This window comes from Melitaea cinxia, chromosome 21, assembly GCF_905220565.1.
Source record: "Melitaea cinxia chromosome 21, ilMelCinx1.1, whole genome shotgun sequence".
Taxonomy (NCBI): Eukaryota; Metazoa; Arthropoda; class Insecta; order Lepidoptera; family Nymphalidae; genus Melitaea; species Melitaea cinxia.
In genome coordinates, this window is record NC_059414.1 from 10,256,274 (window position 1) to 10,273,738 (window position 17,465).

Consider the following 17,465-nt stretch of genomic DNA (forward strand, 5'->3'; position numbering starts at 1 on the left):
AGAGAGTTTCGCAGAGTTATATAATAAATACATTCCTAAAATTAAAGTAGCTTAAGTTACTGCATACTACATCAGCTATTTGCCAGTGAAAGCCCCGTCAAAATTGGTCCAGCGGTTTCAGAAATTTTCCGGAACAAACAAATCGACAGACACACAGACAACAGTTGTGAAAAATGTTATTTTTGTATATGTACCGTGTATACATCCATATGCATTTAGTAAAAAGCGGTTATTTTAATATTACAAACAGATATTCCAATTTTATTTATTTGTATAGAGTATAGACTACATTTTAATACTAAAACTTGAAGAAGTAATTACTATGCTATTTATGTTTATACTATGATTTTACAGAGATTGTCCTTTGGTTTCAGATGACCGAGTAGGTGCGCGCATTATGCGCGGGGTCACGTGATCAATGGCGACCGCGCGCTCGCGTTCCCCCCAAGATGGCGTCCGAAGACGACGCGACTTCTCCAGGTCCCCTGTATTTACCGATTTTCTACCTATTATTTTAATTAAGACATTTCGCAATATTAATACTGAAGTAGACTCTCACAGTAATGTGACTTAAAAAAAATCGAAATCTAAATTTAACACTTTCAGCTATAAATAACTTGCTTAAATAAATCAATAAGATTTAAATCTCAGTTTCGTGAGACTTCTGAGTAAGCAGAAAATAAATAAAATTCGTAGACGTATAAAACATCCGAGAGTCAGCGAAATAACAAACAAGACTGACTCAGTGCATTAAGTATAAATACTTCAATCAAGATATTTACGTGTAGGTAGCATGGAGGTGTATTCACGTCTCCTCTATTTGCTCTCTCATTAAGTATAATTTGTCTTTCCTCCCATCTTCAATTATGTTTCAAGGAATTCAATAAACATAATAATATAAATTAGTCCTCTGCAACAAGATACGGCATGTAAACATTGTTACGAGGTCGCGTATCACCGAATTGCCAACGTCCGCCTATTTATACTTGAGGCGTCTTCCGTCTGTCTGTCTGGCACCTGCCGTCTCTCACAAATATCTCTCAATTTTTTTTCTTAGATATTCATTCCCTAACTTTTAACTTTATTATTTCAAGTTTATTCGTATCTACGCCTTTCCGTCTAACGTCCGTAATGGCTCTTCAAAGAAAAGCGCAGTTACGAATCATCCGCTCCGATATAACTCTTCGTCGGAGTGGGTCGCGGGGAATCCTCCCGGAATTCAGCGGCGAGTTGCGGGGGAAGCTGGCCCGCTCTAAATCCGTCGCACTCGCCGCCCAACCGCTCGGCGGGTTACACGTTACGCTAAAAATATCGCCGTGTGCGCAGGTCGCCGTACGTGACGCTGGGCGCGGTGCGTTACACCGTCCGCCGCGCCCCGCCGCCGCGCGCTTGCCCGTGCCGCTGCTGCTCCGAGGAGGCGGTGGCGGCGTGCCTCGGCCGCGCCAAGCCGGACCGCCGCACGCTGGATCGCTTCCAGCGCCGCCTGGGCCGCGGCGCGCGCGATGAGCGGCCCTCGCGCCACCAGCGCCTACGGGACCTTACCGAGCGCCTACTGCCGCGCGCTCACACCACTCCTATCCCGCCACCACCGCCACCGCCACCTCCACCGCCACACTCAGCCCCTGTGCTGCCCCCGGTACCACCACCAAGGTTAAGACACCGCCACAGCCCCACTCGTGGCGTATCCGTTGATCGTTATGATGATTTTGATGCGGATAAAATTACATTAGTTCGCGTTGAGCCGCGTTCGATCGTCGGATCTTATGCCCAAAAGACTATACCGTATCGTAGTGCATCTTTCTCGCAAGGCGACTTTGCGCAAGAAAAGTATTATCGAGGAAAGCAACCTTCCATTTTTGATTTTGAAAAGAGGCCCAAACGACAAGAGGAAAATGAATCGGCCTCCAGTCGTAATGAGTCTACTAGTGTCACAGAAGAAAATGTGACGGAAGGTGGGTCGGTCGCGTCTGTCGACTCCGCTGTTGGTTCCGATGAAGGACTTATTGTGAATGCATCGCCAGCTCCACGGTCTGTGCCGTCGGACGCTCTTCATAAGCAACTTGGTGCTCGTTCGTTAACACATCCACTACCGCGTCGCGTACCTCCAGTGCGGGAGGAGGGACCGTCTGATGCCGGAGGTAGCCTACCGGTGTTGATGGCACCTCGTGTTTTGCATGAATTACGTGAAGAAAGTGACGGTTCACAAGCAGATAGTGCTCAAGCGCATAGTGAAGGCACATCTCCTCTTGAACCCTCCCAGCCTTTTACGTTCCCTCCTCTTCCAGCTCCCCCCAGTAATGTTTGTGTGAACGTAGACTGTGAATGTGTTAATTTTTCTCCTCGTAAGGAATCTGCTAGTGAAGTTGACAGTTCGATACCAATTCCTGTGCCGGTATATGAGTGTATAGTGAAACAGTGGTCAAAAGAATTGCCATCGGATGAAGCACAGCATACAGATGGTGCATCGGATGGTTCTTTAGATCGAGACAAAGAAGACGAAACGATAACTAGTGAACAAGTTGCAAATTTATTAGCGGCTGTACAAAATCCGTGCACAGCTGCACCTATAAGTGCTAGGGAAAGACGTAGACCTCTTGATAAGACTAAAAGAAGGAAAGGTATATATATTACAACTGCAAGTGATGATGGTGGCGAAGAAGATCCTCCATCTTCCGTAAACGGGTGTAAACGAGAGAGCAGTGACGTTTCTCTTTCAGATATGCGTTTATCAGCAGAAGCACGAACATCATCTTTACTTGGAGAAAAATCTGATGACTCATGTACAAATGGACCACCGAGCCCAAGTGAAGGATCAACACCTGTTTGGCCAAGATCAGATGAGCTAAGGGCTCGACGTGCTCGGTTTTCTCAACAGAGCTCTGATGAGAGAGACGAGGAAACATATCGAGTAAGAAGAAAATATGGAGTAATATCCCGTGGGGATTCTCCATCCGAAGCAGAGAGCGATTCTTGCTCTCGAGATAGAACGGCTTCGCCTTCTCCGTTTAGTCCTTCGGATACTTCAGATGTGGAAGTTAAGCGAAACCAGTTTACAAAATGTGCTTTTGGAAAAAATTTAGAGGCTCCATCAAGTCGGTCTGTTGAAGTCGGTCGTAGAAGTTTCTCAGACGCCACTGTGCCGTGCCGTAAAATAAGCGCAGGCGCAGTTACAGCTGGATCAAGAACCAAGGGACCAACACATGTCAGAGCCACATCGTCGCCTTCAAAGTTAGCTGGCGTGAAACCTGGCACTGACTTATTAGCCGAACTCCTTCGTGGCAGCTCAGAGGCGCTGTCAAATTCTTCCACCTTTGACAACGTTATCCTGACCCTTCATCAGCATAATGTAAGTGTTTTGTTGCTAATAACTAACATAATTTAACTTGATATATTAACACTATCTTGGGTCTATCTCAGATTTTATTTCTTGATTAATTTTGCATTAAAAATTATATTTATAAAGCTAGCAAGATTGATGGTATTGAGTTCATTAACAAATAGTTGTGAAAATTTTTGATCCGCAATACTCTCGTGATTTGTCGGTTGTTCTGAATTTTCTACGACATTAATCGTTGCAATGATAAATAAATATTCTATTTACCAAATTTATTCTTGCAAAAAGAAGACATGTATTATTTCCGAAGTATGTCGAAACTATTTTCTAGAAATTCGTAATGGTCATTTATAATGAAGTAAACAATTACAGTTATGGCTCCACTTAATCCGAGATCAAATTCATGGTCGGACGTTTAAATACATTACTCGTGTTCCCCAGCATTTCTCAGGCCAATGTCGTATGATTCACGCAACAGCTGTTCCAAAAACATTAAAATTTTAAGGGTGATTGTGGATATTAATAGAACGTCGACAGTGAACTTACTAGATATTTGACGCAATTTACAGGATTTATTAGATCTACATTCTCAAATCGAACAATTCGATTCACGCTCTTCATAGCTAAGATTAACGAAACATTTATGGGTACATGACATTATTGTTGTTGATGGCAAAATATTATATACGAAAAACTATTTCTTCTCTGTCTAAGTTTCTTTGCTGGTCTAAATTAAATTGGCCTTTTAACTATTATACATTTTTTAAATTGGTTGAAACTTTGATGTTTTTAAATCTAATAGCCCAATATACGTTTACTTATATCCTTTTAGCAATGCAGATGTTTATAAAAAAAGTTTATTTACATAACATCCATTCTTTCCAATAAAATCGTAAATAAATTTTTATTACTAGTAGCACTTTTACAATTACATACCCGTTTTTAATTGTCAACTTCACTAACAGAACGAACGGGTAATATTGATTAATTGAATGAAATTTTTTATGCGACTTTCTCTTAAATCTTGAAAGTTTTTAAGTAAAAGATTGGTATTTAAATATTGAAGGTCAATTTATTTTATTACGCAAAGATATTATTGATACAGAGTTTTGAGCTCGATTGAAATCTACAATTTTATAAAGTTTTTAACGATCTTAAAAATAAAACTGTATCTTGAAGGCATCTGCATATTATTTCTAACAGTTTTTACACCATTCAAATTGCTAATAGCAATTAATAGATCCTCTTTTTGTGTCTTTATAAAAACTGGAAGAACATTTAAGATTGATATTGTTTATCAAATATCAAACACTGTTTAGCAAATACGTAAATACTCCTCAGAATCATCTTTAAAATATTGAAATAAAATATATTATGTCATTTTTTAATTAAATATATTTAGGTGGATATCTATGATAATGATTTTTTAAATCATAATTACACCTAATCAAGAAAATTGCGGTTTTTAGTGTGAACACAGAATGAACGTTAAATTACATTTATTGAATATTTAATTTCAATTGATTAATAACATTCTTTCTTTTCAAGTAGACTAAGCAGAAAAGTATGTTATGAAATTATGATATCAAGTATCGACGATTTGGTTAGGTTTATATTGAATGAATAATTGGTTTATGTAAGTAAGGATAGTGTCGAATAAACACTAAAAGAAACTTCCCCTATCTAAAACCGCTTTAAACCGCATTAGCTTTCTAGACATTTAAAAAATTATTAAATATACATTCATATTTTTTATTTACTTTAAATAAATAAATAAACCAACTTTTCAAGTTATTAGTATTAATAAGAATTCGCTATTGCGACGTTTTTTATAAAGACTCATTAAATCCTCATTCGTTTCAAATTCTACCAATGTCTCAATCAACAGATTGTCCACATATTTTGGTTGCAAGAGTTACCCTAAAGAGATACCTACATAGTCATTAATAGTTTTATGTAAAGTGATCCTGAACGATTTTAACTCTTTTTCACTCATACCGATCAGTACAAGCTACTACACGCTATACTAATAATTAATTTAAAAAACATACATTTCAGTAAATATTGTGGTTTTACATCTAACCAAATTTTAACCTCTTTGAACGTAATTATGCTGGAAAATGTCGGCTAAGCTTTATCATACCCTAAAACCTATAAGCTACATCTTAACAACTTAGACTTACTTTGTTTTTCTTTTACACTTAAGACGTACTTTATTAGCGCTAAGTCTAGAAAACTAAATCGCGAGATTAAATTAAATCTAGCAACCCCTACAGTGCAGTGAGTCACTGCGATATAGGTCATTGACGTTGTACTGTTTGCGTTCGTTTCTGGGTTACATCATACTGTAAATATGATTGGAAGACAATGATAGTCTGAAAACTAACATCGTACTGTGACTTTTATATAGTTATAAATTATATAGTTTCCCGACATTAGGAATTGTCTGTGAAGATTTCATATTTCATATTTTATATTTTTAGAATGTTTGTTTGTCTGTCTGTTTGCCCGGGCCAATCTTCGAACCTCGCTGAACCGATTTTTATGGGACTTTCATCAGGAGATAGAGGAGGTTGTGAAGCAACATATAGGCCACTTTTAGTCCCGTAGTTCCCACGAAGATGGAATTTATGCGGGATGAACCTTGTTTACCGTGCCCGAGTACCAAACGCCCATATATATATGAAATAACCAAACGTTTTCTACTAAATACAAATTTCACGAGAAAATCTATACATCTATACTAATATTATAAACCTAAATTTTTTTTTTATTTCATTAAACGCACTAATCTCAGGAACTACTGTTCGAATCGTAAAAATATTTTTGTGTTGTTATAGCCTCTTTAACAAAAAGGGTTTCAGGCAATTTTTTTCCTCAAATTAACGCGGCTGAAACCGCAAGCCTCAGCTATATATAATTAAATAATATAATATAATTCATAAAACAAAAAACTACTTATTCTTGATAAAATTCATTTAAAGGCAGGTTACCAATAAAGCACCGATCTTTTACACGCCGCTATTGCGTTTGTTTAACATGCATTCGCTTTGTTTAGTTTTGTGTTTCAACTACGATTTGTTACCGGTTCGTTATTAATCACGTGTCGTACGTAGCTTTATTTGTGTACATGCACATGTGGCGCTGAACACAAACAATGTTAATTACATGCATGATTCATTGGACTTTTTTTGTAACTGTCAATTAGACATAACATTGATTGAATAAAATGAAGATGAACATGTATGTTGTTTTTGATTTAATTTTTTTTATGCTCCGTTATATTAAGTTTGTGGTTTTAATATCTACTTCAATGTTTTGTTAGTTTTAAATTCCATTAGTCTAAGATTTAAAGTCTATTTTAATCTGCTAATAAATTAATATAATGACAATTTGGCTAGTGCATAAATATTTTTTTTTTATAATAATAAATATCTGAAAATGTCATTTATGTCATTGTATATGTTGCAGTCAAAACTCTTAACCAGTCAAAAGCACTATTGACTAGCAAAATCAGTCACAAGTACTTTTGACCGTTTGCTTCAGTCAATAATACTTTTGACTAAAATAACAGTTAAAAGTACTTTTGCCCAATGGAGCTGGTTAAAAGTACTTTTGACTAATTGATTCCATCAAAAGTGGTTTTGACTGGTTGTATCAGTCAAAACTCTTAAAAAGTTAAGGTGGTCGATAAAATTAACGACAAACGCACATATAAACTTTTATATTACTCATTATTAGTGGAGAACGTGCTGATATTAGAACAAAAATGAGTGACTACGAAAAGAAAGAAGGCTTTTTGCAAAGAATTTTAGCGATGGAAGATATGAAAGATAGTCATTTCAATGTGATGACAAAAGAATAATTTGAAAAGTTTGCAATGGATGTGGAAGACGCGAAATTTAATGAAAAGGAAACACCATTACAGTATAGTTAGACTACAACGCTTTAACACATTAAAGTTTGTGGTATAAAAAAATTAGTTACGGCTGAGGAAATCTACGACATTATTGATGCATATTTCTATAGGGCATGGTGGTCGTGATAGACTTAAGAATGAAACAGCAAAAAAGTACGCTAATGTTACAAAAGAAATGATTAATATATATTTATCAATGTGCGAAGTATGCCAAAGGAAGAAAAGCTAGAAAAGGATGGGTCAGGTTTAGAAACCAATCCTGCACACTGAAATGAACAGCCGCTGCCAAGTCGATCTGATTGACTTGCAGTCGCAAGAAGATCGCGGGTATAAATTTATTACGGTTTATCAGGATCATTTGACTAAATTTATTCACATCTAACGAGTTAATAGTGCTTTTGACTGACGCTTTTTTGCAGTTAAAACTACTTTTGACGGAGAGCGTCAGTCAAAAGTATTTTTAACCGCGAATTTGCAGTCAAAAGTACTAATAACCAATAATTTTCAGTCAAAACCACTTTTGACCAACTTGTTCAGTCAAAAGTACTTTTGACTGATTTCGCTAGTCAATAGTACTTTTGACTGGTTAAGAGTTCTGACTGCAACATATATAGTAATATGCTAGTTCTTTATTGCTGTCGATATTTATATTAACTGCATTAAAACTAAATTTTATATAGTCAATTTAAAACGTGTAAAATAAAACGTAACGTCGAAATAAAAAGTAAAAAAATCTGAGCGAAAGGTGTTTAGTTTTAATAAAAATATTTCTCAACGCACCGCCATCTCTGGCGCCGCCATTTTTATTTGCAGTTTTGGCGCCAATATAATAAGACATTTCATCGTGGCCGAGAAACATTTAAATAGTATAATATTTTAATGTATATTAATGTAAGGCTGTGGTTTCGATTATTTTGCCAATTATTTTTTATTATTATCTTTCCGCTTTTAATTATAATAATTAAGTCAATTTGGTAAAGTAATTTATTGACTTGATATAATCACAGGACTTAATTTTATTTAAAAAATATATTAGTTTCAAATAATTTTAATTCAGTAAGACGAAAGAGACTCAATATCAGCAATTAAAGGTAATAAATAAAGCTTTAAATAAGCCATATCAGACTATAATTTAAATATCAATACCTAGGTGCCAATCACACGTGTGAAATCTAGCCATTTTATTTCCTAAAATTGCTAATATTCTCAAAAGTATATTTAAATATATTTGATAAACAATTTTTTAAAACAACATTGCTAATTAGGACGTTGACGAATTTATTATTTCTTCATAATCAAATATTTTTTATTTTTATAAGTATTTCAGTCCATTTACATCATTGTGATATAATCTTAATTTGATTAATGATGCTACACTTTCGTTTTGCCGACATACGAAGTAAAGAAAATAAACACATACAAAAAGGCTTACAACCTCAATGTAAATTAGTTTTAAAGTGGCCCCGAAAATAACCTTAAATCTTTTGTACGTTTTTGTATGCAAATGTCGACATGGTGGCCCTGTGATAAGGATATTAGTGGAGGTTGTACTTACGTCGATTGTGCTCGATTCAAGAGTGTTTACAGGCTATTATAATTCCTTTTTTTATTTTACTTTTTTGTAGATACACAAAAGCTTTTTTGACTGCCAGTACACTAAATCGTATCAAAGTAAGTATGGTTTACCACCACTCACTTAAATATATATATAATTAGTTGCAACATGTTTACAAGTAGCTGTACTAATAGCAGTACACTGTTTTTGTATTTTTTTGATGTGATATTTTTTTGATATGTATATGCAGGTCTCCTTTATTCATGTTCATTTATTGTCAATATTCTTGAGCAGTGATGATCACGTTTGTTCAGGTGAATCATTTTCTAGTTTGTTGAATATTTTTCTCTAAAACAAGAAATCGAGAAGTCTGTAAACGGTGCCATTGGTACAGGCTAGAGTATTTGAGTGTAATGGGAAAAGTAGGTACCTACAAAATAGTAGGTAACCAATATTTTTACAACTTTGTTCGAGAAATTAAAAAAAAAAAAACTATTTCAAGATGCTATTACAATTTTCAACCAACTTCAAAAAAGGAGGAGGTTACTCAATTCGACCGTATATATATTATGTATGCTCGGGGATAAGTTCGTCGTTTATGAACCGATTTTGATAAATTATCAAAATAAACATCTCCTTGGGATATCTCCCCAGTGTGCTACCATGATAAGGACACCAATATCTGATGATGGAATCCCAGAGAAATCGAGGGAAACCCTTGAAAATCATAGTGACGACTAGCGCGTTTGTTAATTTTATTCGTCTACTTACGTTGTATTACTTGTCGATGTAATTGACGTCGGTTTTTTTCGTTTGGGAGCAAACATAATTATTTTAGAAATAGAAGCGTCACTTTTTCTGCAACCAGAAGACTAACGTAAGAAAGAAAAAAAAAATTATGATTCAAATCAAAATACAGGAGATTAACATTCACACGTATGACGTTTACGATTCATATACCGAGTTATAAAAATATTGGCGAAAATAAAAATAATTGAGATCAAACTGTAGCTTAAAAAGTTTATTTAAAGAGTAAATAGGTCACATCAAGGCCTATAAATAAAGGAAGTTTGAATTAAAAACTAAACGTTTCATTTTGTTACTTACTTGTCATTGGTATAATAAGATGCCCATCTTATTATACCAATTCAAAATCTTCACTTATATTATCTTCTTTATAAATAAAAATCAGTAGCCAAAATGAATGTACACGCATCAAAAAATTAAAAAAAAAAATAAACGAAAAAGGCCTGTTTGAAATATATTACCCATTTACCTACACGCACAAGTATATTTAAAAACAAATAAGTATACATACCTACATACACACATATAAAGATAAAATAAAAACAGGAAATCAGGAATGCATACATATGCAATTATACATATTTTATTAAATGATTACAAATAAGATAAGCCTTTTAATCGCAAAATGGGAAGAAGAGCGAAAAAGAGGGTAAAAAGGGCTATGAATTAAGTTTACTTCGGTACAACTTCTTAACTTAGCTTTTAAAGAAATTTTAGAAGGAACTTTACTGATGCTTATCAGCAATTCAAACCACACTCTAGTATTGCTTAAGATTTAAAAATATCTTTTAAATACGAGCTATAAATTAATAACTAATTTTTTAAATTATCGGTGTCAATAAAAACTGCTTAAAAATTTTAACAAGTTTTTATTTTGGGTATTTTAAAGAAGAAAAAAAAATGTTGAATGTCAGAAAAACAAATTTAATTTAAGATTCTAGCAATTTAATTTTTCTCTGCTAACTTGCAATATAACGGACGTAAGGATATTATCTTAAACCCTGTCTCTTTATATTTGGGATATAAAACTTTGCCCAGCAGAATGTCATATAAGGGCCGACTTATTTCATAAGTACAATCCGATCTGGAAGTACAGATTAAAAAGTAGCCTAAAATATCATTCTGGATTTCCATCAATCTTAGAACAAAGTCATACTCAGGAATAAAAAAAAAAAAGAAAAACGATGGATCCATCCAAATATACCTTCCAATGAACACGGATTTATAAGCAATTATGTTATTAGTAGAGTTTTAAAAGTAAAATATTCCTAACAAAAACAGGGCGTAGAATACATGACAGTTGATCTTTGTTTGCTCGGAACAAAAAATGAATGACATTCTACTGTCAGTGAGCTTTCGCTTTCCCGTTGAATATGAATATTTAAAACATGATTTCCCACATGGTAACACCTGCATGAACATTATCGAAACTGTCAAACTGACCAAAAATCTCAAGTCATCTGACAAGTATTGATATGTATGACATGACATTATTGGTTACTAATCGAATTATAAAGATGCTTAAACAGCGCTTATCGCCTTTCTCAATGCTTAAGTTTGTCTATTTATATAAAAAAAGTTTTAATACTTGTTTGTTTGAAGGTATTAGTCTGTCTGTTTCATAGATTAAAAAAAATAGATTGTTGACATGGTAAAATTTATGCCATTGATAAAGTAGCCATAAATGCCAATCTATCTGCAGTTTTGGCACTTAAAAAGATGAAGTCAATTTAGACGTTCAGTTTTAACACAATATTCTTAATAAAATACCTATTTTTACGTATACGTTAATAGAATTGAGATAAATACGATAATTTGTCGCCTATTTTTAACACTGGTGATCTTTTCGATAGCACAGAAGCGTTTTTTTCATAACGAAAGCTACTGGAACGTCGCCAAATATCACACAAGTTACCGTGTGTTTAATGCTAGGTTTTTCCTACGATTTTACTTTATTTTTACTATTAAAATTTACGATCTATGAGAGATTGATGTATGGAAGTTACACACGATCTACAAATAACGAAAATTTAATTCAGAAAAAATAATTAAAGTAGGTACACCTAAAACGTTATTTATTTACAAAAAGTTATTATTATAATATATATATATATTATATACTATATTAATTACTACATTATAATTGCCACAGATAATTAATATACCACTTCGCAACTAAAGTGTTACTTACAACTAAAAATATTTTTTGAAACTAATAATACATTAATTATAGACACATGAACAGATATACTGTGATTTAGGATTAGTTACGAGTATGTTTACCCATATGTATAAATGATCTATGATAGATGGTTGGTGATACGATATATTTATAGCTCACGCATTGGAGCCAGATACGAGTAATAATTTATATGTTATATTTATAAATACATATTATGTGAGTGTTAACCAAATATGGCTTCTGGATTTATATATATATAAAAAAAACTACTTTTAAATAATTATTATTGTATGAAGAAATTATTTGATTTTGTTGTTGAAATTTTGTTGTTGTCTGTACATAAAGATGAATGTGATTAATCTTAAGGTAATTATATAATTAAACTTACTATGCTAATAATTGTTTTACATTTACATTAGAAAGCATGTAATTAAGAAACATGATTGATGCGTACCTGTTATTTAAAGTCTCAAATGGAATCGCATGATGATTATTTAAGAATGTAATTCTTAAATAGCGCATTTAATTTCCGGGGAACATGTTTATTTCTCCCTCATTTATTCTTCTAAGACGGCAAACAAGTGTTGGGTTCCGTTTGATAGTAATCGGTTATTGTAGCTTATGGACTCCTGTGATACGAAGAGCATTTCAAGTGCGTTGCCAACCTAATCCCCGATCTACCCCGGAGCTCTGGGACTCATCACAGGAACATGAAGGACTTAAGAGTAGTATTATTTAGCTGAGATCTTCTGTAAGGTTCAGGTACTTCCCCGTCGGTTCCCCTTCTACTGATTATCTCTCTCTCTCTCTCAATGATAATAGTACGTATATTTTAATGTTTAATATATTCAAGTAAAGGAAGGAAGATTCTTTATATCATACATATTCTTGTACACGTTTCTATTATAAGCCAGTAATAAATATTAAATATACGGGTTGGCATCAGTAATTATAAGCGAACTGCATGTATCATTTCTCTTCTAAACGATCGTAATCGCAGGCGCGATGTATATTTCCTCATAATGCACCCACCGACGGACAGATGTCGCTAGCTGTAAGGTTTATTGACGTTTATTAATTTAATCCACGATTAGACACCTGTTAATTTATTTATATGCTGTGGGACGTTCCTTAGAATCAGCGCAGACATGAGACAAGACAAAAATGTTTATTATTGTTACGTGCGTTTCGCAATGTTAGTGAAACTGTCTTGAATATTTTTGATTAGGATAGTTTAAGCTTGTGACTCAGGTCTGCTTTGAAAATCACTTCAGTGCTAGTAATTTAAGTGAATTACTCATACAATGGTGACTATAATGACGCTGTAATGATAAAAATTTTATTGAGATATATCGTATGCTACAAAATAGGCTAATATGAATCGTATACATAATATAACTTTATTAGTAGTAAACTTAGATTAAAATGAGAGAATAAAGTTAGCTTATAAAAATTAAAAGTTTTATTGAAATGAAGCTATTTCTGAAATAGTGAAGTTCTTGGTCGAATTAATTTGCGTAATTTGTTACTTGTCGATTCCTTACATATTCTTTTTTCATTACTACTAACATAAATTACAAAGTTACAGATGTTAGAATTCTATATAAGATGATCATACAGAGATAGATGATAGAAACATTTCGAAAATTACAAAGCGGCATCTTGGCGGCGGTCATACAAAACCGCTGGAGATCTAAATTCATTACCAATGGTTTTCGTTTCGTGCGAGGTTATTTTTAATGAAACGCATTTGGCTGTGTATTTTTCAGTTTTTCTGCCAAGTCTCGTATTCAACCTCCGGTGAATACTGTTTAAATTTAAATTGAAGAAGAACCGAGCTACTTTTCCTTTTAATGAGAAATGAAAAAATAAAATCTGATTTCTACGAACAGTTTTAATAAATAAAGTATTAGTACGCTTCGTAGTAAGTTTGCAAAACGAAGTAATAACTTTCCTCCGGCGGTTGGATTTAATGAAGACTTCGTTGAAATAACTTCATTTCATGTTACTTAAAATATATTTTGTAGTATTTCGGGAAAAAATTTACATAAAAAAAAAAGAAAATATTATGATGTACTTTTATTAACTAATGTATTTGAAATTTGTTTTATAACTAGCGCTATATTCGTGACTTCGATCGCGATTGCCATTCTTATTACGCCATGTTATGTTAGGTAAAAAAATATGAAGTTTGTCTCTGAAAATGTACCATGTGTTTTTATCCGTTGACTAGCGTTATAATTATGTTAGATCGATTTATCAACACTCGCTGTAGCTTGCCTTGTGCTTTACAAAGATGTATATTCAAAAAAAGATCGGTTAGTTTTTTGATTCAAAATGAACTTGGACTAAGTTTGCAGTTACCCTCCTGTCAGCTTCGAGGGTTGTGAGTTGACTACCTACAACACAAGTAATTGAGTTGCTTATCTTTCGGACAGACGAGTGTGTCTATAAAGATATGTTTGTATTTATTATTATTTATTATTATATCTTATATGATTTTGTACTCAGTATTAACATTGTAAAGGCACTTATTCATATACTTTGCCAAACGAGTAAATCTGCCTGCATCACAGCGCTTAGTTGCATTTACCATTTAAAAAAAAATCGTAGAAATACATGCCAAACACCTGTTAAATGTTATTCAAATGCTAAAAACAACAAAAATACAAATAGTAGAAGATCCGAACTTGAGACTCACTTCACATATCTGCTTAATGGATGAAAATTATTTTATATTTATTTTCGAATATTAGAAAAATAATCGCGATAAGCGTCATCAAAAATTCCTAGTCAGGCTATATTTAATTCAAAATATAAAAATTTATTTTTGTTTAAAAATTCACTTACAAGCTTAAATAATAAATTTAAGTAAATAACTACCGACACCGATACGATACCGACCGGGTTTTCAATTATTTTCCTAACATAAATACTGAGTAGTAGGCATAACCAGGTATACTAATATATATTGCTCAACTTACTTTCACCCACATCTAAAAAATAAATCTTACATCAAGCGCGCATCATGAGCGCTGTTTCATTGGAATACGAACACAGGGTTACGTAATAAAAGTCTGATTTAAATGGCGGTTGGCCGAATATAATATAGCCTGATTAGGAATTTTTAGTCAACCCTTTCGCGATTAATCTCTAACATACTAAAGAAGGTAATTATTTATTTTTTATCCATTAAGCAGATGGGTGAAGTTCACGTTTAGTTCGGATCTTAGACTAAAATACACTTACATATATCGTAGTAGCACGTCAAAGTACCTACGTCAGCGATTGTCTAACAACTAAATATAGTTTGTCTTTTATTTATAATATTATTTTTGGAACTCTTTTCAAGGAATGAAGAATACTATATTTTGGGTAACGAATCATATGAAAATTAAGTATTTATTTCCGAAAAGAATCGTGATTTTGTAGAAAGAAAGGAATGAAAGAACCTATTTCATGTAATGCTTAGAATATGTAATAATTAAATAAAACTATAAAAGTATTTGAAGAATGCAACCCTGAAAAATTTTGTAAACCCTTAAAACATAACAGTGATATTTATTTGTATTACCAACATTAATGTTTTGTATTATAACTATAAAGATTTCTTTTTTTTTTATAGTTTTCGAAAATTTCGGTTCTGCTTAAGAGTTACTAGTTCTTCGCTCTATATTTCATCACTTATAAAGTTTCGATTAGACTCCAGAAATAAATCAAAACGTCCAGACATACACAGACAGTGGTTTAACTTTTTGCTTAACCTTGAATAAATCGCTTACTTTTTTGTTGGCTTAAGAAAAAGAGATGTGAAATGAAAGAGATGAAAAATGACAGACGAAAATACGAAGCTAGTAAATAGACAACCATGTGACTACACCAGACAGACAAGCGAGGCCGGATAGTAAATATTTCCGGGTTAACGTTATTGCAAATAAATGTCGTAATATTTACAGTTCAATTATTTTTTTTCGATCATCTTTTTTATTAAATGAGCAGCACAGTGGTCAAATATGGTTCCTACTCCCGTCACTCATCACTCATCATCACTTCAGCCTATGGCAGTCCACTGCTGGACATAGGCCTCCCCAAGTTCGCGTCAGACATCCCGGTTTTCCGCAATCCTCATCCAGCCTACACCGGCACGTAGATCGTCGGTCCAACGGGCCGGAGGACGTCTCACACAGCGTTTGCCAAGACGCGGTCTCCACTCCAGGACCTGTCTACTCCAACGGCCATCGGTCCTGCAACACAGATGACCAGCCCACTGCCACTTTAACTTGCAAATTCTGTGGGCTATGTCGGTTACTTTCGTTCTCTCGCGGATAGTTTCATTTCTAATCCTATCTTTAAGAAAAACCCCGTATAGGTAATTAAAACGTATGCTAAATGTGTTTATACTCGTGTTTATGTTACACGTGTTACTGCTCTTGAGTGTGAAGCATTTATTTTTAATGCCATCCATTATTCTTTCTACTTTTATGATTCTTCACGTGATATTTTATTCTAAACAACTACCGTGTCAACAAACAAACCCTTACTTCTAAAATAAAAACTCTCTCTCTCTCTAGTGAATCTCTCTTTTCTTTATTATTAAAGCATAAAATTTGTAATATAATATTTTATAAAGACTTATACATAATTAGTATGACTTGTGCTATTTTCGTCCGTGCGGATTTTTGCTATGGAGACGGATATCGTAGGATGATGACAATTGCTACTAGTTGACAACATTTAGGAATGTGTCCACGATGTGATGCGATGACAACACAACATGAAATAATATAATATTTAACGTTAATTTTACCTGGTAATAGCGCAAAAAATCACATTTTCTGCCAAAAAGTGTACTCAGCATCTGATGACGAAATAATCAAGTATATTGCTTCAATTTCCCTTTCATAAAATACGGAATATGAATGAAATTTTTTTGTAATAAATATTTATCTGATATCCATTTACGTTTTATTTCTGATTATTATGATATGCTTGGAGTTCAAAGTTTCATCAATGCTTCGATATCATCAGTGACAGATAGATAATCGAACGATTGAAATAGCGTGGACTGCCTTAGCATTTTACCATTGTAAATTCTCTTTAACGTTTTGGTTAAAAACAGTAACATACCTTTCATATAAACATGTTAATCAAAAGTAAAATTATAAAGCTTGTTATTTTATGTCTTATTTGAATGTGTATATAAAAAATAATCGTTTATCGCTTAAAAACTTGGTAATTAAAGAGTTTGTTTTTGTACAAGTTAAAATGATACGAAAGTTATTTTTTTTATAAATAATTTTAGTAATAGGAAAAGTGGAACAGTCCAACCCGCATTGGATCAGCGTGGTAGATTAAGCTCTAATTCTTTTCCAACACGGAGAAAGAGGCTTATGCCCAGCAGTGGAATATTACAGTCTGAAGCGTAATAGGAACAGTGTATGTTTTAAGTGGTCCTCAGGCCAAAATTGCTAGCACAACATGTTCCTGTAATCACTGCGTCATTGCATCGTCAGCGTCTTCCAATTAGATTTATTATTGACTAATTCTGACTTAATTTTTAACACTTTATGACACCTAGCTTAATTTTTTTTGCTGTAAAAATATAGCAGATCTACTTTGAAATTGCAAAAAATCGTATTTATATCGGCACATGTGCGCTATTTTAAGA

At 33.5% G+C, this 17,465-nt stretch overlaps 1 protein-coding gene across 1 annotated transcript in view; it reads left to right on the top strand.

Annotated features, from left to right (window-relative positions):
• The first annotated feature begins 363 nt into the window (after positions 1–363).
• Positions 364–17,465, top strand: part of LOC123664093 (rho guanine nucleotide exchange factor 17) — an 89,731-nt gene continuing 72,629 nt past the window's right edge. The window contains exons 1-2 of the mRNA XM_045598706.1: positions 364–480; positions 1,327–3,346. Of these exons, the coding sequence (XP_045454662.1) occupies positions 419–480; positions 1,327–3,346 (2,082 nt within the window). The 5' untranslated portion in view covers positions 364–418. The remainder of the gene's footprint in view (positions 481–1,326; positions 3,347–17,465) is intronic.